The sequence below is a fragment of the Sinocyclocheilus rhinocerous genome, unplaced genomic scaffold, assembly GCF_001515625.1.
Source record: "Sinocyclocheilus rhinocerous isolate Xijiao unplaced genomic scaffold, SAMN03320098_v1.1 scaffold975, whole genome shotgun sequence".
In the NCBI taxonomy this organism is placed as follows: Eukaryota; Metazoa; Chordata; class Actinopteri; order Cypriniformes; family Cyprinidae; genus Sinocyclocheilus; species Sinocyclocheilus rhinocerous.
In genome coordinates, this window is record NW_015628726.1 from 1,119,110 (window position 1) to 1,144,072 (window position 24,963).

The 24,963-nt window shown below is 37.0% G+C and overlaps 1 protein-coding gene across 5 annotated transcripts in view; it reads left to right on the plus strand.

Moving 5' to 3' along the window:
* LOC107738404 (homeodomain-interacting protein kinase 2-like) overlaps positions 1–24,963 on the plus strand; it is a 107,258-nt gene that overhangs the window by 25,297 nt on the left and 56,998 nt on the right. For all 5 annotated transcript variants that reach the window (XM_016550168.1, XM_016550165.1, XM_016550167.1 and 2 more), the window contains exon 2: positions 5,234–6,374. In XM_016550168.1, the coding sequence (XP_016405654.1) occupies positions 5,234–6,374 (1,141 nt within the window). The remainder of the gene's footprint in view (positions 1–5,233; positions 6,375–24,963) is intronic.

A 24,963-nucleotide genomic window follows, 5' to 3' on the forward strand; every position in this document is an offset into this window, starting at 1 on the left:
ACACACATATATATATATATATATATATATATATATATATATAGTAATTTTAACACTTTAATTTATTTTAATTCAGGCCATCACTTGTCAAAATGTAATTTGTCAAAAGTTTTTCACCTAATGAAATAAAAATTATTTTTAATAGGTTTGGTAATAACAACCCTGAAAAGGACAAAACTGGTGAAGAATAAAAAAAATCTAAATTCAGAATAGAAACTTGGGGTTGGACTCTTTCACTCGGGCAAGTAAGTAGTCACCTAACAACCGCCCATAAGCCCCTAGAACCTGCATAACAAACATGCTAAAACCTCTCAGAACACCCTGAGAACCATTATTTACTCTTTATATTTTGTCTTTTATTATTTTTCTTAATTTATGTACATTGTTTTGTACTATTTTCTGCTAATGCAGGTAAGCTGCCCGTGATTGAGTGTACAATTATTTGCAATGATAGAAAAGCAAACACACACACACACACACAAACAATGTTTAAGGAAAGGAGAGCAAAAGAAGAAGTGATGTGCAGGGGGAGGTCAGAAGAGAGACTGTTTGATTGTGAGAGTGTCGGGAGACGGCAGAAGGGATAGAGTGGCATAATAATAGATGTAGGATTGGATAGCTGGAAAAGATCAGTCCAGACCTGGAGAAACAAGATACCAGGAGAGCTAACAAATGACTAGACCTCACAGAATGGCAGGTAGTAAAGGACTTGAAAGGAAGAAACAAGTAAAAATGTTTTATTTTTTATTTTTTGAAGAGACACAAGGAAAAGGGAAAATCTCATAGGCTTCCTGTGCTTCCTCCCCCCTGATGGTACGCTACAGTGGGCATCGCTTGGAGCCACGGGAGATAATGCTTTGTCTAGACAAGCGGAGGTCAATTCATTAACCACTGATTTCTTCCCTGGACCATTTTCCCAAATGCCTCTGTCCTGGATCACACAGAGGAGACAAAGCAAACCTCTGTAGGACACGGTCCTTTGTTCGCTTTTAACCCTTTAGCCTATGAGGAGCCAGATATATGTTTATAAGTATTATAAATCCTTTTTTCCACCTCATATTTCCTACTTTCTCCATAAAAGAGTAAACAAGCTTAAAGTTTGGACCGACGCCTGTATTTAAACTCTGATCTCCTCATTCCTTTAAAAAAGTAGATTATCTAACCTTGGACAAAATGGAGTCATAGTTCATCCTATAATAAACTGACCATTAGCATTTCAACAGGTTGCTTGTATAGGGCAGATGAATAGCTCTTTGGTATGCTCTGTGGCAGTGCATTAAACCGACCCGCTCTGTATTCTGAAAGCTGGCTGGCACTCTGAAAATCATTCCAGCATTGTAAATATGAAACAATGGAGCAGACTGGTTGTATTCTCACTGCAGAGTTCAGAAATTCAAGTAAACGTCACCCGTTGAGTTTCTGTGAGGTTTTTCTATGATATCAGTTCATAAACATCATTCTCGGGGTGGTAGTAGACTCTAGGCTGTAAACGCTTGGACCGCTCTCTCACAGTGAACAGCTGAAGAGTTCTGAGGTTGAATGGGAATGAATGCATTTTTTGTTTGAAGATAGCATTCTGACCATTTGAACTCTCTTTAAATTGAATTACAGCAGAGTGAGTTTGGTTAACAACCTGTCTCTGTTCATAACAGGATTGTGCAAAATTCAGAACTGAATAATTGGCTCCTTTTCAGTTATTGTAGCTATATAATTATATAAACTAAATGCAAAGTAATATTTTTTTTTATATCTATCTATCTATCTGTCTATCTATCTGTCTGTCTGTAATTCTACCCTTTACAATAGCTATAGCTACCATTCTATCATTCCATCTAACATTCTATCTGTCATTCTATTATTCCATCAGTTGATCTATCTATCTATCTATCTCGTTCTATCTATCGTTCTGTCTATCATAATAGTTGTCTACCATTCTATTGTTCCATCTATAATTCTATTCTTTTGTTCTATTCAATCTATTGACTTTTCTATTCTATTCTTTTGGCTTTTAAACATTTTTCAGAACTTTCAAACAAGGCTTTGTAAAGTCAACATTCAAGGTCTATCTTGACAAACTTAGCTTTTGTAATCAGATGAATTTCTTCGAATTTCCATTCATTTTAATTTGACTCCTTTACATTCAAATTGCAATTCTGCATCCTGTTTGCAACAAAATTCAAAAGCAGGAATTAAGTGAATAGCACACAGCCTTGATTCAAAGTCAAGTTAGGACATACACGTCCAGTTTCTGCAATGTGACGTGTTCAGAGTATAACATGGTGAGACATAGTCTTTAAGGTACTCGATAAGACCGGATTGGATTAAAACTCCCAAAACAAACAAAATGGAGCCGTGATGAGTTAGATAGGGGAGTTGTTGCACAGTGGTAATCTGAACGTGTCAGCTGCCCGCGAGACTAGATTACCACTCACATCTGACACAAAGAATTCCAGGGATGGATTTATTACTTAGGCTCCGTCCCCACCTCTGACAAACACACATACTCACACAGACAGAGCCACTGACCATGTACAAATTATTTTTAGCATAAAGACCTGGCAAAGAAAAGCGTAATCCAAGGAGTGACATCTGGCCTAGTATTTTATGGGATTACCAAAGGGCCCTTGCTCTTAATAGCAATAGCGGATGTTCCTCATTACTTGCTCCATCAACAAATTGCCAGAAAGGTTCCATTTAATTTCAATTTAAATTACAAAGTTAATATACTGTATATCATCTTGGATATGGGTTCTGTGGTGAACAGATTATGCATTTGGTATATTCAATATATTTGATATATTAAATGCAAAGATTATTGGATCTGCAGTGCAAGCTGTTGTGGTTAAAGCTATGATGAATAATGCATATGTCATATAGGTTAGAGGGGATTTATGGTATGAAGGCTATGGATTGTAATTTGGACATACAGTGTATATGCAGTATGGATTGTATGGTCAGCATCTTCAGATGCTTAATCAACTTTTAAAGCCCAAGAAACCCTGGACTTTAAAGCTAAAGCCAGATGACTACTGAAATCATTCAGTGGTGTTGTCAAATGTAAGAGGTAGACGGAGAAAAGATCGTTTGAAAAGTGAAAAAATGGAGAAGCAGGAAGGTAATTTTGAAACCATAAGTATCAAGAGTCATAACAATGATGAAGTGTTCATGTAAAGTTTCCTCTGTATGTTTCCTGTCTTGGGAATTTTGTTGCGTCAAGAAATTCCTCAAACCAAATGAGATTCATTATCTGTTGGTAAGATGTTACCAACAAAGGAAAAAGTAATTATTCTAATAGAGATTTATTTTGTATGGAAGGCATCATAGGAGATCCACTGTATATTTAATATCCTTGGTGGAGAGGGATAGAGATTATTCTAGAAGGCTCTGGTTGTGCTGTCAAGTTAGACGATTAGTGAAAAATGTTTCTCTCCCTCATGTCATTCCAAACCTATTTGCTGTTATTTTTTCCATGGAACATAATAGTTTTTACAATGACATTTTATAGTAAACACTGTGGTCCAAAAAGTTCAAACAGCACCATAAAAGTATAATAAAAGTAGTTCTGAAGCCATATGTAGCTCTGTGAGGGGAACAGTTTGAAATTTAAAGGGATAGTTCACCCAAAAAGGACAATTTTGTCACCGTTTACTCACCCTTGTCCAAAACAACATTAGACCCCTTTGACTTTTATTGAATGAACAGAAAACACTTCAGAAAATATCTTCAGAAAAATTCATACAGGTTTGGAACAGCATGGAAGATGGTAAATGATGCAACTTTTGTCACAACAACTGCCTCTTTAAGTTGTTATTTGCGGAAGATCTGCCCCTTTATTATTGCTAAAAAATATCTACTTTTATGATACTTTTATTGTGCTTTTTTGGTCCCTTTTGGAGATTGACAGACATATTTACAATGAACTATGTGAAGATTTGTCAAAATTATCTTTTTGTTTTACACTATAATATACACTACTATGACATTCGGTAGAATTAAAATTTTATATAATACTATTAGAATAGGACATGTATCTTCAGGATTGAGAGAGAATGTGAGAACATGTAGAAGGTTTTATAAGACACTGCATGTATATTTGTGTCCCAGAGATCACAAAGAATCTTATATTCATATTGCAGGCAGATTATCATAATTGAGACATTCTGCCACATGAATGCAATAAAAAGAATTGTGCATTAAAGTAGCAGTTTAGGTGTGAACTGATATGCATGTGTGGCGAGAAAGGCACACTGAAGGAGCCTTTTTATTTCCTAGCGCGCTAATTCAGGCCACTTTGAAGATTCTGTAAATAGTGCATTACAGCATGCTCTGCATGTAATCCTCTCAGTACTGTAATCATTATTTTAGCACTACAAACAGTGCCGTTCGTGAGGGCTATTTCTGGACCGTTGTTTGCTTGGAGAAGTGTTGTCTATTCTGAAGCACAGAGAGTTCCCAGAAGCCCAAATCCCACTCAGTTCTGCTTATGTTGTTTTGTTTTGAGGATCTGATGTTGAGATGTAATTCAGATGTTTCAGGTTCATGCACTTTTTTCTATTTCTAATGCCTCTGGAAAAGTGATGTGCATCTCCCTGAAGTAAACGTTGCAATGTGTTGCATGCATGGGCTACTTTTGTTTTTTCTTTTAGGAAATTGCAATCATTCCTTGAGACTCACGCAAATGGCCCTGGGTTTGACGTGGACTCTGCCTTTTTGGTGGTCCTTACATGGCCCATTGTTTTTACAGAAAGTAAAGAATCAATATTTTGAGTTTATACATTAATATTGCGTTATGGGCCAGTACACTTCAGATTTGCACTGTATATACAGTGGATAGTAGTTGTTTTGTTTCTAGAGGAAATGGAAATTTGTCAAGGTTTAGACCAAAAAGAAAGAGATTTTGCTAGATTTGCAACAGGAGCAGTCAAGCCATGAACTTTATTGGGAAAATACACATATCAATTTTTTTTCCTCACCACGTGGATTCAGTTTATGTAGAAATATTCATAAATATATAGGGTAATCAGTCCAGGTGTTGCCCTTAAGCTGACTCCGTCAACCTTAGTTTCAAGTCTGAACACTGCTGAGCAATCAAAGAGAAACTGTGCAAGTTATTTGTACAGCGGCTATTTTATAAGTTAGCATCTGGACTCTGACTCTATTAAACTGGCCTGCCGTGACCTGTAGGATTTTCATTCCAAGTTTCATGTTCCCTCTCTCTCTTGCTCTTCCTCAGGTATGGCCTCGCAAGTGCAAGTCTTCTCCCCTCAGACTCTCCAGTCAAGTGCCTTCTTTAGCGTGAAGAAACTGAAGGTGGAGCAGAGTTGCAACTGGGATATGACAGGGTACGGCACGCACAGCAAGCTCTACAGTCAGAACAGCAAGCAGAGTGTCTCAGTCGCCCCAGTGGGCATCAGCGCCGCCAGTCTCCAGGTCTCCAACTCTTCTCTGTCCTACGAACAGGCCCTCCTCTTCCCTGCCGGCTCGGGGCACATCGTAGTAGCCTCGGCTAGCAGCACGTCTGGGACAGCTGGTCAACTGTTGGGCAGCACCGGCAGTAGTGGAAGCGGCAGCGGAGGGTACAACCTGACGCGCCGCAGCACCGTCAGTCTGCTGGACACGTACCAGCGATGCGGGCTTAAGCGCAAAAGTGAGGAGCTGGACAACAACAACGGGAGCGGAAGCAGCGTGCACGTGGTCGAGGGGCAGCAACTACCTGCACCCATGATCCAGAACAACACGCAGAGCGGGGCCACCGTCGCAACGGCGACCGCCTCCACGACGGCGACGTCCAAGAACAGTGGAGCCAACAGCGAGGGCGACTACCAGCTCTTGCAGCACGAGGTGCTTTGCTCCATGACCAACACCTACGAGGTGCTGGAGTTCTTGGGTCGAGGGACGTTCGGGCAGGTGGTGAAGTGCTGGAAACGTGGCACCAGCGAGATCGTGGCCATCAAGATCCTCAAGAACCATCCTTCTTACGCAAGGCAGGGCCAGATCGAAGTGAGCATACTGGCGCGGCTGAGCACGGAGAGCGCGGACGACTACAACTTTGTTCGAGCATACGAGTGCTTCCAGCACAAGAACCACACGTGCCTGGTCTTCGAGATGTTGGAGCAGAACCTGTACGACTTCCTCAAGCAGAACAAGTTCAGCCCGTTGCCGCTCAAGTACATCCGACCCATCCTGCAGCAGGTGGCCACTGCCCTCATGAAGCTCAAGAGCCTCGGACTGATCCACGCCGACTTGAAACCTGAGAATATCATGCTTGTAGACCCAGCTCGCCAACCCTACAGGGTCAAGGTCATCGACTTCGGCTCCGCTAGTCACGTCTCCAAAGCGGTGTGTTCTACCTACCTGCAGTCCAGATACTATAGGTAAGGCGCTAATGTTGTCATGCCCTTTGTTGGAATTGCTCCTCTTCAGATGTTCACTGTTAGTTTATAAAAGGTTACTCTGGCTACTTTAAGATTCCTGTACTTCCGTAGTATGTACTGTCTTGGATCACTAACTTCTCTTCATGCAGGTGTGTAGTGTAGCATAAATACATTTGTTGATTACTTCCGTCATCTTGAAATTGTTTTTAACCTGGATATACTTTGACATACATGGCAAAAAATTACTTCTTGGGTTTTTAATTAGTCCGTTTGACTTGTTTTCCAGTAAAACACGAACAATTTACTTGAGAAGCAGCACTACATAAGGTATTAAGACTTGTTTTGTATCTTGGATATGAGTGTATGTTGTTCATCATGGCTGCATTTGTTTGATCAGAAATACAGAAAAAAAACATAATATTGTTGTAACAAAGTAACAAAGTTCGTAATCACGGGAAGAAGGAGGCGGGAACCGGCGAACATTTTAATCCTGAAAAAAAGGATCACAGGTTCCAAAAAAATATTAAGCAACTGTTTCCAACATCGATAATAAATTTGCATATATTATAATGATTTCTGAAGGATCATGTGACATTGAAGACTGGAGTAATGATGATTGTGCTGCTTAACATTTTTTTTTTTGGAACCTGTGATGCTTTTTCAGGATTCTTTGATGAATAAAAAGTTAAAAAGAACAGCGTTTATTCAAAATAGAAATCTTTTGTAAGAAATATACACTACCGTTCAAAAGTTTGAGGTCAGTAATTTTTTTTTCTTTCTTTTTTTTTTTGAAAGAAATTAATGCTTTTATTCATAAAGGATGTGCTAAATTGATAAGAAGCAATAATAAAGACTTATATTGTTACAAAAGATTTCTATTTTAAATAAATGCTGTTCTTTTTAACTTTATTCATCAATTAATCCTGAAAAAAAGGATCACAGGTTCCAAAAAAATATTAAGCAACTGTTTCCAACATCGATAATAAATTTGCATATATTATAATGATTTCTGAAGGATCATGTGACATTGAAGACTGGAGTAATGATGATGAAAAATCATCTTTGCATCACAGAAAATTTAATTATATTTTAAAGGATATTAAAATAGAAAACCATTATTTTAAATGGTGATAATATTTTACAATATTACAGTTTTTTCTGTGTTTTTGGTCAAATAAATGCAGCCTTGATGAACTTGAGAGACTTCTTTAAAGGGGTCATATGATGCTATTTCAAATTTTCCTTTCTCTTTGGAGTGTTACAAGCTCTTGGTGCATAAAGAAGATCTGTAAAGTTGCAAAGACTAAAGTCTCAAATCCAAAGAGATATTCTTTCTAAAATCTTACTGATCCCAAACTTTTGAACAGCAGTGTAAATGTATATTATTTCAAGATTTTTTTGATATTTATGAGAAACAAGACATACTCATTAAGAATAGGATTTTTTGCAGTTTAGGATGTACTAATAACAACTGTGGAACATAATTTACCTGGGTGTTGTTAAATAAGTAAAATTTAACCCACAGAACACATTTTATTTTTTGGTATCTGTATTAGTCAGAGTATCCTGTCTTGCAGTTTTCCACCATTTTTATATTTACCTTTTAAAATCTTATGGCTCCCATGGCCTTATGGGATACCAAAAAAAAAAAAATCTTATTCTTAGTGAGTATTTGTGTCTTCATTCAAATTATCGTACAGAGTATTCAGACATCCTACGCCTTTGACGTGCTGCTGTTTGCATACTGTGTAGTAGGGAAGTGCGCATATTCAGGTTTTTTTCTTGGTGTTTTGTATGTTAAAAATCCCCAGGACTTCCTCAACACGTGCGTTTAGAGGGAGTCATAAAATTCAATGGCTTGCTGAGAACTTGCTTCCTTATCTTATTTAATGTGATAAAACACATGTTGAGTTCTGCTTTGAAGATTAAAATAGTCTGTTTACTGTATTTTACAACATGGTATTTCTTCATGGCGACAGCACCTGGGAGATATTTGCAGCTGTTTTTATTTTTTCCTGCTTCCATACTTTCCTTCTTTTAGAGTTCCTAATACAAAAAGCAATATATTGTGCATTTAAAAAACAGCTTACAGAAATGCAGCATCAAGTTGACTGTAAACAGGGGGTAAGTTTCATTTCGGTTCACTTCCCTCCTCCCAACCCGAGTCCAGCGCACTCATCGCTACTTACCATTTCCCTAGGGATGAAGATATGGGGTCACAGTCAGTTCCCCGGCAATACTTCCCTGTAATCCACACCAGAGCGCCAACATTTGAAACAGATGCCTCACTTGAAAGCTGCTTTTTTTTCAGTTAACTCTTTCATTTACCTATAGCTGTGTTTGGGTTTCATGAGCCATATTGGGCCATTTTGTGTAGACTTAGACCTGGTTCACACAGAAGCTTGCTCTGTTGGGTAGGCAGAGGGTTAGGTGTATGACCACACAGCCACCCCGAGAGAAATCAAACACAGGGGAATGAGTCAGTCCAAGTGCTGCCAGATGTGTTACGTTTAGGATGCCACAGGCATCGTTACTAAATGAGGGCAGATAGGCTATCGTTTGAGTTTTGCAAATGCTTTGAGGCTCGCAAAGCCTGAGTTGCAACCTGCCACTTGGTCATATTCAGGAAATTGCTGAAGTGAGTGGAAACTATCAACAAGTGTGTCGGCTGCTAGGTTCTTTTATTCAAGTTGTGCTGATGTAATCGGTTTGTGTAGGGATTAGGGAAAGATCAAAATAGACCGAAAACTGCATGCTTTTGGCTCAAGGTCACTGTAAATGAGTATTTAATTAATGTTCTGTCCCAGTTTGGTGGAGAAGATTTGCAGCAGGATGTATAAATAATCTGCATAAACGTGTTTGCATACTCTCAACAACGGTGAAAGAAATACATCTGTTTAGGGAAAGCTCAAGTATATTTCAATGGCCCCTGTGCATTAATTGAGCCTGTGTCAGTTTTTTTGTCCCTGACTTAAGAAAGGAGATGAGTTAAGTGCAAAGAGTGGTACAGGAGCTGTACCTTTTTCTTGTGGGAGTCCACAAAGAAGTTCCCCTAATTTTCTCCCAGCTGGAACGAAGAGGAGGGAAAGCTGACAATGAATAGAGTCACATCAGCCATCAGCTTTGTACATCTGGAGCGAGAGAGAGCAAGAGAGAGAGAAAAACAAATAATATAATAAGATATAAGCACTATTACTATTGTGCATATTTAATGTTAGGGATTTGTTCAAATCCTTAAGCCTATAATTTGGTGCATAACTCATTTTATTTGATACTATTGATATGATATGATTTTTAAACGATTACATACTGCAAAAAAATCTTGTATTTATGCCCTATTTGTCAGTTAAATAAAAAATAAATAACAAATATTTAAAATAAGATAAATATGCTTGAGAAGCACTACATAATATTCTAAGACGTGATTTAGGGTATGTGTTTCATTTTTGCACTGACATCTTTTTGCACTGTTTAAAGTACAAATCTGCCAGTGCAATAAGACAAAATACAGTTGTATTTAAAATGCAGTCTTAATATCTTCTGCAGTGTTGCTTATGAAGTACATTTGTCTTATTTTAAGGGAAATTATATATTTTTTACTGGAATAGCAAGTTAAAAAAGACTAATTAAAAACTCATTAAAAAGTAATTTTTACATAACAGGCAGAAAAAACAACCAAGCCACATCTAGAGATGTCTAGTGCAACTATACATTGTGCAACCTCATAGCAATGCCAAAGCAATATAACACCCTAGCAACCACCCAAAACACTAGCAACTGCATAGCAACACCCTGGCAACCACCTATAACACCTTAGTATCATAGTGGTGAATTTTGTATGGGAAAGCACCGTAAAACATACAAATCTTGTTTTAGTGATGCGTTTAGTTCATGCATGCAGTATGATTGCAGATCCGTTGTAGGTGATCTATAATTATCATTGCATCGATGTGTTGCATTTCTGTACTGAAAGCAACAAGATACCTCAATCAGACATCAGCCTACTGTTACCGACTGGCTCTCACCTCATTTTTCAGTAACAGGACACACACAGAAATGTAGCCAGCAGCGCCCCACCTGTAGAGGCCTCCCACAGAGTTCTATAGCCCTGGGAGAGGATCACACTGTTCTTGGAACGCTCTGACTGTTTAATACAGGCTTCTGTTGAAAATGAGGGGCTTCTGTCTCTCATAGGGGGAAATCTTATAATGGGAAAGGGAGAGAAAGATTGTGGTTTTCTGAAAGGATCATCAGCAGACACTTTTCTAAATGCCTGCTGCTGGTGAATCTGCAGTGTGACGACAATACAACGTTGATCTCCTTTCACACATCATTTCTGTGCGTATACTGTCAAAAATACTCCCTGCTGGGATAATGGTGAAGTGTGTGTGCATTTGTGTGCATTTAAATACTCTCTCCTATTCTCCTATCTTAGACTGATAAGTATATACTATAAATAGGCCATGTTAAGTTTTATTACATGTGTAAATACTGGCTTAGCAATGTCTGATTCATGAACAAATCGTTCTTTACAGCTGGATCTTTGTATTGGAGTGAATCAGTGACTCACTGAACAAAGAACCTTTTGAGTCAGATCTTTGTTTTGAATCGGTTAAACCATTTTCTAAAAATGGTTTGGACTGGTCTAGACTTATTTAACCAGTAACCGATTTACTGATCTGAGAACTAATCATTAAAAACTAAAAAATATGTTTAATAACTATGTTATTTTAGTATTATTTATATATTATTATAATATTTCTTAATATTTAAACAAATACATTTTATATTTATATATTTAGTTTGCATTTTAATTTTAGTTTAAGCTTCAGCAATTTTGTAATTTTTATTAGTTTTTTGTTTATATTTCTATTTAGCTTAAATATATTAAAACCATTTTGTAATATATTATTTTTAGTCATTTAAGTACTTAAGCTTAATCTTATATTAAGTTAGTTACCAAGGCAAGGTTTTTAAAATTCTTGTACATTTTATTTGATTTTATTTTAAAGCTGTTCATTTAACTTTTCAAAATAAATTATTTGTGGAAATGAAATGCTTCTTTTTTTAACACTTTTTTTTGACTGGTGACGCATGGGCAAGCAATGGCATAATCTGGGGGCAGTGACCTGTTTGGCCAACCAATGGAAGATGGAGTGAGTGTTCGGGACCTTTTTAAAAGGTCATTGCATTTGGTGATGCAGAAATTACACACTTCACCTTTAATGCATAACAAGGCCACAAACCTTTCTAGAGAGAGAAAAAACAATAATCACTCCTGCGTTTCTCAATCTGTCTGGATTTATTACATCTGGACTGCTGATGAGAACGGCTGAATCAGAAGAGATTAAAACCAGCTTGTTCTACCATTAAACCTCATGAAAAACTTGAGAATTAAGGCTAACCCTTGCACCTAGGTTACCAAATGTTTGTCAAAGGCAGGGCTTTCAGCAGAACTGTTATATAAAGACATGCTCGCTCATGCATCTTCCATTCTGTTCCCTGCAGTTATTTGTTTTGGCAGTGCTTTTAAATCTGAGGGACAATTACCCGCGACCTTCGATAGGACAGGATGCACAAAATGTTTTCATATTTTTAACTAAAGCCCCCGTCAGCCCTCCCCTCCTCCTGACTTTGCTTCCTAAAACACTCCTCTTCAGATGCCATCAGCTGTAAAAGTGATTGTGGAAGGCAGGGAGGACTCTCAGCAGGAAATTTCCAAAGTCTCAGCAGCTTGCTGATGGCTTTGGTGTCATTCTCCTACTGCAAACGCCCCGTGAAAGCTTCCACAAACGGATGTCAGCACTGGCAACGCAGCCCCTATCAGCTGTTCTTCATATCTTTATTGTCGCTGCTCAACACAAACCCACAGTCTGTCGCTTCTGCTGCTATTTGATCCGTTGTAGTGTATTGGATTTAAGAGCTCGTATTACGTAGATATAGCGAGTTTTCATGTGATTGTGTAGAGTTTTCATGGGGATGAATTGACAAGTAAACAAAGCAGTCCTAATTAAGGTAAACATTATAAAGGCAATTAGCTGCATAACATGCCAGCCATGGAAAAAGCAGTCAAACTATGTGACTCATGCATTGCATGTACTGGATTAGACATTTACAGCCTTATTAAAGTAGTAAACAGCAGTTTTACGCAGCTTAAGTGTGATCTTTGAGTCTGTTCTGTGTCTTACTAAAGTCAATGTGAATTGCTGTTTGCAATGTATTTTACCTAAAAGTGTAAAGTGATGTACATCTCAGTGAAACGGGATCTAGTTTTTAATCTGATATTAAAATTGCAGTTAGCAAAAACAACTTTTAATAGTTTTAGTTTTGGTTAAAGGGGTCATATGATGCGATTTCAAGTTTTCCTTTCTCTTTGGAGTGTTACAAGCTGATTGTGCATAGATAAGATCCCTGAAGTTGCAAAGACTAAAGTCTCAGAGAGAGAGAGAGAGAGAGAGAGAGAGAGAGAGTTACAACACTAGCCCTGAAGGAACCTGTTCCTTGAAACGAATTGTTCAAAAGAACCCATGAGGCTTTGTGCTGCTTTTTTTAACACTGTTTTGTTTTGCCTATGACTCATATGAATTATTGGATTGTGAAAAGATGGCGTCACTTAATGGAATGCGAGTTTGCTAACAATGAAAATACTGTAGCTGTTTTTCTCTTTTTCTCTTTTAGACAGTAAATAGGGTCCATTCTGGTTTCAAATTGATGTTGAAACAAAAAAAAAACGGCATTTGTTTGTATGGTGTTTTGTGTTGGTGTTTCTTTGTACTTTTCACACTCATTAACTTTGCCAAAATAGCATCTTAAGTAAGTTTAAGTATAAATTTGCTCACAAACATCATTCCATTGGTCTGAGGCCGTTCCTAATACTCTGTTTATTCAGGTTACGTCAGCTTAACTTCCCTCACCCTAGTCGCGGTGCGGGCTAGCTAATGATGTAACAGGTAAACCTGGCTAGTTTACCGAGGACCAGATAAAGCAGATTACCGTCCTGTCCCAGTTGGGCCTTGTACCCATTTTATCTTAAATTAAATAAGAATGTATATTATGAATGGAATGTTCCCATTTAAGTATAAGGTTTATGTAAAATCGCCGCCGTCAGCTGAGAGTTACATGGCTGCGGTTGTAACGAGGAGAGCAGATGCGTGGCATATGCTGTCATATGTGCAGCCCGTCTCTCTCTCTCATTCTCGTTCTTTACCTCCATCCACAACATCCCGCCCAACCCCTAGCTGTTGTCAGTTCTCAGCACTTTGAAGACCCTGCTGGGTTCGGCAGTATGAATAATAGCGGGTAGAGGTCACCAAGGAAGAGACAGCATGGCCACTCAGAGTGTCAGTCAATACTCTCCAGACGTCAGAGCCTTAATATAGGAGGGTTTGAGGGGAAGAGAGCATGCTTTGCACATTTTTCTTTGATAGGCAGAAATTTAGCCCAAAGATGCAAAGGATCCGGAGCTCATGACCTGGCGTTCTTTAGAACGTCCAACACGCTAATGGCCCGAGCTCGTAACCTGAGGGATCTCATCCAAGAATCTATTTATTTGGGCACATCGATCATAACAGCACAGCTTGAATGTGCTATAATGCAGGAATCAGCTAGTATACCTTTTACTCTCTGTTCTTAAAGTGCTGCATTGTGCAAAATGCAATGTGACCTCTTCTCTAGCCATAATGCGAATGATTTACCCTTGAGACATAGCATTTGGTGTCCTTTACTTGATTTTATTTTATAACATATTAAAATGTTAAGAATATTTTCTATTCCCAAAGAGACTGTTCTTGTGTGTGTGTGTGTTTAGGAATTAAAAATGTAAAATTAAGAAATAACATCTTAAAGTAAGGATAGCATCACATTTCTCTTAAGTACTAGGTCTTGTTAATTAATTCTTAGGTTTATTTCAAATGGTAGGCATTACAACACTAGCGACAGTATGTATAATATATACTAATACATAATACAGTATGTATAATTAATATTTTACATTAGTAATCTAGCATTCTTGTACACAGCTGTTCAATTTTGTAATTTATAAATTTTTTATGTTTTTGAAAGAAGTCTCTTATGCTCACCACAGGGCTGCTTTTATTTGAAATAAATACATAGATACATAGATTTTTTGGGGGAAATTGTGATACGTTTTTTTCAGAGTTCTTTAATAAAATAAAAGTTCAAAAGAACAGCATTTATTTTCTTTACCAATATAAATGTCTTTACTGGCTCTTTTGATTCATTTAATGCATCCTTGCTGAATTAAAATATTAATCTAGTAACTTAGTAACCACCTAGCAACCGCTAAAAACACGCTAGCATCATGGCGGTGACTTTAGCAGGGACCCCTCACAGCACCAACAAAAAAGAAGACAAACCTGTATTATCAATCTGTTCATCTGAAGAACATCACGGGGAACATGATTCCTTTCTGCCACGAAACAATACACCTGCAGTGTGAGCAGTCAGAACCTGCCTATCTTGTGTTTATAAATGAACTACCGTTCCAGGACATTTGCGGTGGCTCCGTGGCAGGCATTAAGAAGCACTTTAATGAATGAGGTTGCCACTAGTTACTGTTCTCTCAAGCGTATGTAAGGCATCTTTTTATTCCGACGCCACTGAGCAGTGGGATTCGCTTACACAGAGCCTTGAATATGAGTTAGGCTGGCCTGTAGCAGCCAAACTAGAGCTGTTTACCCATAATGCAACAAAAACAGGCAACAGACATCACTGGGGTCTTTGATATGCTTTACACAAGAGAATAAGGGTTTGTTTGTACTGCTCAGATAGAAGCTAATATAATAACACTGAGAAGGTACAACACTTCTTAGACAAATGTCAACCGTGACATTTTCTTTGTTATTAAGATTACGTTTTCCAGAGTTTTTCTCTCTTTTTTTTCAACCGATGGACATTGATGAAAGAATGCTTTTTTTTCTTTGGACCTCTTAAGAATTACTTTTATGAGATGTTCAACCTTTTGTGAATTTGAGTGACAGAAACATAATAACCAAGCACTCGTTTCATTTGCCTGTAGGCTACCCGCTTCATAGCGTCTTACTTTCTTCTCAGCGGAGCAAGAGACAAGTAGCTAATTAACTCCTGCTACTTGAGCATCTTAACACCTAGCCAAATGCTCAGTCATTTTAGCCATCTACAAAAACCCTTCCATATCAGTTTTGACAGATATTGACACCTTTAGTCCATTTTAAGAGCTATTTTGTGGTTGTTTTTACCAGTGTAACTGGTAAAGTTTTAACATTTTGTTGTTTTCTGATGCTAATTTAGCATTGTGGCTAGTAGGGTACAAAGGCTATAGACTAAAGTAAAGTTTGCTTTTCACTACTCTCATAGTGTATGATGTTTTTATTAAACATTGATGAAGCAACACATTTTGTGGGAAAAGAAATCAAAAAGTAGTTTGTTTTGTTTAAAAATCATATAAATGTATAATGTGGCGAGGGAGGCCTTTTACCCCACACTCTGGTTGAAAAGTAAAAGGCCTCCAGTATTGATGCAAATACTATAGCTAAAATAATATGATTTGTGTAATATCTTAATACTTGTTCAAAACAAGCACTTTTAAAAACATTTTACTATATTCTGTTTATTTTGATAAAATCATTTAATTCACTTCATTCAATAAATACACAGTCATTGAAATATGTTCAATTTAAAAGTATAGACATTTTTAATTGATAAAAAAATGTGAAAGCTCCTTACACTGGTTGATGGAGATCCAATAATATTTTAATATGGCTTTACAGGAGTAACATTAAGTATAATACAGTATATACACTGAAAATGTTGGTGTAGAAACAATTTTCACTCAGAAATTGCCGTAAATTTCAAATTAATTACAAAGAAATAGCAACCCATTGAAGAAGAAATACTGAAAAAAATATATATGTTCAATACAAGTTTTCAATTCAAGTTTATTTGTACAGCGCTTTTCACGATACAAATCATTGCAAAGCAACTTTACAGCAAATTAAGTTTCTACAATATTTAGTGGTAGCTTATCAGTGGTGACTGTCAGTTAATGTACATATGACAGAAATGTACAGAAAAATCAATCAACAAACAGACGATGAACACTATTAACAGCAATTATTATATGATGAGTTATATTTAATAGACCTGAGAAACATTGTTATATACAGTATATATATGTAGTATGTATGTATAGTGTGTATAGATAGATAGATAGATAGATAGAGATACACACACACACAGACACTACACTCACCGGCCACTTTATTAGGTACACCTGTTCAATTGCTTGGTAACACAAATTGCCCAGTGAGTGTATATTATATATGTATATGATCTGATTAATATAATATTTTTAAATATGATGGTTTGGTTATAAAAATGGTGATTATCTCTATGATAGACACCCAGCTTAATAAATTATATTTTACATAATATAACCATTTGAATCTCTCCATGTCATGTCAACAAATGAAAAAGTCAGCCAGCACTTTATTGCCACACAATTTATTCTGCCTTAAGCCCCAACAGAAAGGCGTTTTTTACCCCAAATATACTTTTACATATTCTCCAATTATTGAAAAACTTGATTTAATTACCTTGAACAAAACTGAAAATCATTAACAATACAGTCAGCCACACAGTGAAACATGGATGTTTAGAAAAGTGCTGAAACTAAGATCAAATCCTCCTTTAGCCCCGATGTACCCTACGTTTTGTGTTTCATCAAATTTGCAAGCTGTGATCTTCCCTGCCCATTTTTATGCCTTTTTTGCCAAGGCATTTCCACCTGCTGTCACTTAAGAGACTTTCAGCGCCATCTAACACACTGTAGCCTTCCACTCTATTATTACTCCGTGTTGAGTATAGCACAGTTTGGTGACATCTAGCCTGTATTCTTCCCAGCCTAAATAAACCATAATTCCTTTGCAAGTGTGGATTTTGCACTCACAGGCTTATACACCTTTCCATTTTCTGGTCTCTCACACAAATGTAGTATTTAAAGATCCTGAACCCCACGTCCCTTCCTGGTTTTATGTGAATTGCTGTGTAGTTGAGTGGATCAGTGCACTTGGTTAAGCATTCCAGTACTCTACTATGTTAATGATTTAATGATGGTATATTGCCTTATATTATCAGCTAAAATTGCATGTTTCCTGTGCTCGGGTTGCCACAGAAACAAGTAAAGTTTGGAGGGTCAGTGTCCAGCCTTGCTGTGGTGAGGTTTGGGCCAGGGCCAGGGCCAGGCAGGGCTGGTTTATGGGCATTATGAGTTTTGTGAACATAAGTGGCCCCACTCCTTCTCTCCGCTCTTTTCCAGCCCGGTCACAGCAAATGTCTGGCTTTCAGGCAGCCATGCAATTTCCCATGAACTGCACTGAACGAACCAGATGAATTTGTTTTCACAATTGGAAGAATTTGCTAATACGCGTACGAGGGAAAATAGTTTGGCTAATTTACGCTAGGCCAGACACAGCTTGTCCTGCCAGCTGAGGCCTTTTTTAAGCCCGCTGCAGTGTCCTGCTCGCTCTTTTTCTCTCTCTCTGTAGTCTGTGCTGTTTTATACTGTTCCATTCAGTTCTTTCACATTGTGTTCTGCGTGGTTTGCTATAATCAATGCTGTTATTCACTGGTCTATCCTGTTCTACATTCTACATTTCTCACCATTCATCACTGACAGAGCTGTTGTTCAGTTGTGTGTTCTCAAACAACATTCTATCAATATATTCTTCGCATTAGTTTTCATAGGTTGCAGTGCATGGGGTACATTGTCAGTCTGGTCAGTTAAATTATTGAGAAATGTTTGGTGACAAAGAGCCATTCAGTTTCATTGATGATAATGAAGATGAGATGAAAACATAAGGATTATTTTTTGAAAATTTATATGAACTCAAACAACATACTTTTGACCAAAATATGACTTGAAACCACACTGAAAGACATCTACAATACACCACATTGTTTTGTAGAAGAAGAAAAAAAGTTTTAAGTTTTTAAAAATAATTATCTAAACATTATATATAGACGTGTTTTTGCACATTATCCTTTAAGTGTTATTTTTGTCTTAATTGTGTCTAATTTAATTTATATTCAATTTAATTTTAATACTGTAAAAAAAAATGTACACTGAGTTTTCCTTTAAAAATATCAAGCATGATATTCCACACCATAAAACTCAGAGCTGTCAAATCTTTCTTGAGCTGAGGTTAATAAATAATGAAAGATGATTAAACATCTTTATGCTTTGCTATATCAGTGTATCAAGTTCCAGCAGTTTAAGCCTGAGGTGTAATTTGTTTGGAAAAATAATTACTCATGTATTGAATCCTTGTTAATTATTAAAGGGGGTTAGAATTCTAAATGTACCATGTGCAGTGATGTTGATCTGGAATGGTTTCTTATCTTTGAATGGACTGTTTATGGAGACCAGACATACATTTCTGCTTGTTAAACAGGGTACAGGTTTACCTTTAAGGGAGCAAGTTAAGTTTCCACACTTCTTTGTATAAAAGGTTCATTCTTGGCCAAATGGTGTCAACTTTGTTTTTCTACATAGAACATTGTATTACTACTAACATTGTGTTACTGCAGAGAACATTGCCTTTTAGAGCAACAGAGAGCTCTGAGAATTGGGTTCAGGTGTGTTTAGAGAAGAGTCAAGACTTAAATAATGTTTTGCGTGTTGGTCATTTGTGTGTTTTTGTGGGAAAGCAAAGCACCTGCAGATGTTGGCAGGAAGTTTTATGTGTTTATTTTGATTCAGAAACGAGCTGGGTGATATTGTCTTGTTTAAGCTCAGCTGACTGTCCTGTGCATGCGCTGGAAACACTGACATGCCAAAACTGCTTATCAATGACAGAGGAACATTGCGTCCCTCTGTTATATCATCATCCAAGCTTCCCTCAACACAATATTACCCTCATTAGGCTTAGAGAAGGGTGGCACGGGGATTGGAAGGACTTCACACACGCACAAATACTCTTTAATTAGTTCCTGTTTAGTATGTCTATCAGCAGACAGATGGCACTTGTTGAGTCATTATGTTGCAATGCCCTGGTCAAAATGCGTAATGGCCAAATTTATGAAATATTTATTGTTTTTATTGATCTGTAAAGATATGATTGAACCTCAGATCTGTCATTTCAAGGATGTGACCAAATATTGAAGATTGCGGGAGATGAAAGATGAAATATATATATATATATATATATATATATATATATGTGTGTGTGTGTGTGTGTGTATATATATATTTTTTTTCTTGGCCATAGTGTATATTTTTAGATACATATCGTCATGAACAGCCAGTCAGAAACTACTGTACATTGATTTAAATCTCATACTAAGCCTTGATTTTTGGTTAATTTAGTCTTCGACAAGACGAGAGTAATAACGAGAGTAATAACTTATGGTTCAGTGAATAATAGGGCCCTTCACACAGAATGTGTTTTTATTCCACTGTGTGGCTTTTCCATTGTTTTGTTTATTTAAATATGCACTAGACAAACATTTTTGACCGTTTTGCAGTGTTTTTGCGTGTTTTTTATTTTTTTTATTTTCACGCCTCTGTAAGAACAGTACTTAAGTGAAGATTTGTTTCAACTGAATCAGACTAATTAAAACTGCTAACTTTATTATGAAGTCTTTTTGATGGAGTGTTAAGGGTGTGATATTGTTTTTATGCAACAATTCGATAAAGAAATGAATTTATATTTTAAATGCAGTATTGCTAGTTATAGTCTATTTTTGACAAACAAAAATAGTTCCAAGCAAAGCAACAGCAGAGCTGTTTTGCATCTCTGAGCTACAAAATGTTTGGGTGATTCATTGACTCACTCGAGACTTAAATAGTTCCTAAATAAATCAGTGTTTTGAAGGCTATGATTGATCGAATGATTCAATGACTCACTCATAAAGACTTGTATAGTTTCTGAATGAATCAGTGTTTTGAACAAATTGGGTGATAGAATGAATGATTCAGTGACTCACTCATAATGACTAAATGAAGTTACACCAGCTGGTCACTTGTCACCACCTACTGGTGTAATCACGTAGCTTTGCTGAAAAATACTGAGCAAAAAAAAAATGACTCAATTAAATAGACTAATAGTGACAGTTCATCTGAAATGACTGTTCCCAAAGACAATATACTGTATATGGAGTATAGGTTCATAATTGCACAGATAATCCCCTTCGATTGCTTAAGTATGTTTTTTGGCCCTTTTGTAGATCATTCATATAGATGTAAGTATAGATAAAACAATGCTTACATAAGCTATCACATACATAGTTTGTTTGCTTACATAAGCCATCCTGAATTATACATGTCACTTCATTTAACTTCATGCATGTGGCTACTTCCTAAATCCAGTAAGACCTCATATACATTTGCTAACACTCGCTACCTGTTTCTATTTTTAAAAAAGGCTATATTTTGACTCAGTGATGCATTGTTAATAGGAGCAGTGTTGAATTCTTCTGTGGTCTCTGCTCTGGCCTTTCGGTGTTCTTTTATAGTGGATTCTGCCATTGCCGCTGAAAGGGTGGCCTAACTAACCCTTCCTTCCCAGCATGCACTGCTCTTTTCCTTGCAAATCAGCGCCGGCCTCCCCGGGCTGCCTGCTTAAGTACTTTGGATTCATTAATGTGTAAAAGACGTGGGGCAAATGAAATTCTAAATGAAATGAATGTATGCATCACTAAGTCTCTCTCTCTTTCACTCGCTCTTATTTTCTGCCATCAAGACACGGAGGGCATATTGATGAAGATTCTTTTGTTTCCATGCTGACAGGAGCCAATGCTGTTGCCGTTGTGTAGGTGCTGCAGACGTTGAGTGAGGAATACAGGGTTCATAGTAGGGCTGAACTCATGGTACAGCTAATCTGTTCGAAACTTGAGCTTTTATTTTCCATTTTTTTGTTTGCTTCACTATTACTTTTGCTCATAATTGGGATTCGGGATTTGCGAAAATTTGCTACGTTTTAAATTGCCCGATACTGCTTGTTTGAATGTGAATGATACATTAGATATGTGGTTATCTGGGTTGTTGTTTAAACAATTTTATATGTACAAATATTTATTATATATGTAAAAGTTATTCCTTTTCTCTTAATTTGTTCAGCTTAAGACGGTCTCTATTCTTTGGCTCTCTCCTGTTCAGACTTAATCGGGGATGATAAATTGCCTTTCTGCAGTCGTACGCAGTTGACAGTTTTGTTGATATTTGTTAATAATTGCCTCCAGAACCTTTCTATTTAATGGCCCTGTTGTAATGACAATGGCCCTTAGGTGGATATATCTCTCAATTAGCTTGCTGTTGCCGGTCATAATGGCCATATTGTAATTCATGTTTCAGTAGGTCTACAATATATTTTTTATGTCTGCACTGCGTCTGATCAATAATGAGGTGCGCTGGATATCTCTACCTGCCAAAGCAAACATAAGCAGAAACACACACACACACACACACACACACACACACACTCACACATATTCTCCAATCCCTTAATACTGTGACCTCATAGTGTAAAGCTTGAAAAGAAAGCGCAGGATGCTCTTGCCCCGCCCCCCTCTCCACTGGCAGGGGTTGTGGCAGTTAGAGCCGGACAAAAAAAACCCTCGACATCCTAACGGCCGTGCATCATTCAGGGGGTCTCCATGGCAACGCAGACACAAAAGGATGGCCTGGAGAGGAGTAGCCAGTGAGGGGGTGTGATTCGGAGGAGAGAGAGCTTATTGTCATCAGGCCAGCAGTAGATTATGTGGGGTTGGCCCAGTGAGAGGTACTCAGCTTAATGCCTTGCATCAGCTTATATTGTATATAAATATCTATCTATCTTTCTAGAAATATACACTATCGTTCAAAAGTTTGGGGTTGATTTATTTATTTATTTTTTAAATTATATATATTTTTTAAGTCAACATACAGTAAAAACAGTTTTAAATATTATTTAAAATAACTATTTTCTATTTTAATATAAAAAAAAAATTATTCATGTGATGGCAAAACAGCCTTCAGTGTCACATGATTGTTCAAAAATCATGCTAATATGCTTATTTGATGCTCAAGAAGCATTTCTTATTATTATCAATGTTTAAAACATAGTTGTGCTGGTTAATATTTTGGACATTTTTGAAACCATGATACAGTTTGAAAACCATGATACAGGATTTTTTAATGAATAAAGTGTAAATAAAAAACAAAAATGTATTTAAAAAAGTATTTGTAACATTATAAATGTCTGTACTGTAGTGTTATTTTAGCTTAATTGAGATACTTTTATAGTTTTTATTAATGTTTGGTTTTATCAGTTTCTATCATTTTATCCATTTTTATATTGTTACATTATAATTACATTTTCTTTTTAATTTGAGTTAGTTTTAACATTATTAGTGTTTTTTATGTATGACTATATAATTTGTATTAATTTTGTTATTTTACTAGCTGAAATAAAAAGTTTTAATACTTAAAAAAAAGTATTTCAGTTATAATATATAATATATAATTTTAAATAATATAATGTATATTTCAAGTAAAGATTTTAGTTTCAATTTTAGTTAACTAAATACTTTATATATATATATATATATATATATCCCTTGTGAGGAGTAGTAGGTCTTGCTTTTAGCTTATTATAGCAAGCAGGCCCTATTTCTCCCTTATGAACTGCAGTGCAGGACCTATCCTTGCTTTTTTACCCTACTAGTCTACTTTAGAGACTCCACTTAAATTAGCCACACTCAGTGAAGCGGCCATGCGGGGGTGGTTGATATTTCAACTTTTCGAAGTACTTAAAAGTTGCGTTTTTTTCCCTCTTTTAAGAACGGCAGCTCTTTAACAGAGCTCATGTTGTAGGGAATTTAGGAAGCAGTTTTGCTTCTTACCGTGTTATGATCAAAGAGCCGGACTGCCATTTAAGACTTTAACCCCTCAGCCCATCTGAACCGCATTTGCCTGCCTGTGAGTATGTGTTACTTCCCGTGCGCTCTCAGACTGAAATGATTCCAGCATTCACGCTACGACAGGCATCGATCATAAATTCTGCACACTTCCCACCAGCGACGGAAAGGGCAAATGGCTTCCCGTCTGTTTGCATGTTTGTCTTTCTATAGAAGCGATGACAAAATACGCTGCATTCCAGAGAGGGTACGTTTCCGTCCCGGGGCTTAAATTGTGATGCTCCAATACAGCTATCCCTTGGAGTTTTCCTCTTGTTTTCAGCTCCTGTATTTTTTTATTGTGTGATTCATAGTGGGTACGGCTGCTAATTGTGTTAGCCAGGTGTATGATGAATAGTGCATTGTGGGAAGCACCTAAAGCACTCTTCTTGGATGAATAGCGAAACAGGACAAAAAACTCATATAGGTGAATGGAAATTGAATGCGAAAGGGCAATATGGGACGAGCTGCTGTGACCAAAGCAAATAATAGCAGCCCGAATGGGGCTGGCGGCGTTCAACTCGATGACATTAAAGGATGAATCTAGTCCTCGCCAAATAGACAAACCTCGAAAGACTATTGAAATGCAAAAATTAGTCAGATGCATGTCAATAGAATATTTTATAAAAACTGTTATCCAAACCCACTTATAAGCTCTCAGAATTAGCTACATGTGAAAATATGATCTGACGAGACCCTCAGAGGGTTGATGTCAGGTGAAGGAGAAGTGCTGTTTATTTTCGCGTGAGCTGGTGAAGCACAGCCCGCTCTGTAATAACAGGGTAGATTTCACTAAACGCCGCTTCCACTGACACCACCGTTCACAGGAAACTAGCCCCTTCTCTAAACACCCTCATTTGCCTTGTGAAACCTTTTTTTTTTATTATATATGAATCTCATATCCTCAGGGACACACTGAGAAGGGGAAGGAATTTATTGTTTTTAAAGCACTGCTATTGGTCTATTGTGTGAATTATATGTGCAAGACAGAGCCATTCCTCTTTCTAATGTAACTGTTTGACCAAATGGAACATTTCTGGAATATATGATGCACTTTTTTTTTTATCTGGACGTGATGTATCAGTGAAGGCATCTCTGGTGTTCTTGCAATATGATGCAGTTGAATTCTGTGCACCTGTAAATGGACAAGCTGATGTCCATGTTTTTCTTTCACTATGATTTTTTTGGCTTTATTGCATATTTTATTTATAGAAGGAGTGAAGAGTCAGGATGGTGTGAAGGAAGTGTCGGATTCAAATCTGCATTGAGAACCAGCACTCAATGTGTAACAGCTAGGCTCTTGTATTGTTATAATTTTATGTGATTTTATTTTAGTTTAAACCACAGAACTTTATGTAACAATGATATGGTGATGTAATTCTTGTGACTTTACAGAGACACTAACACATCCGTTCACATGCAGACGTCATGAGGCACTCTGTAATTTGTTTTAACTGCTTATGTCACTGTTTCTTAGTCAAATTATTTATTTATTTATTTATTTATTTCAACTTATGACCTAAACACTTTAAAGGAATAGTTTACCCAAAAAGAAAATGCTGTCATCATTTATGATTTTCATGATTTTCTTTCTTGTGAAGATAATATTGAAAAGATGAAACACACACACACACTCTCACACACACACACACACACA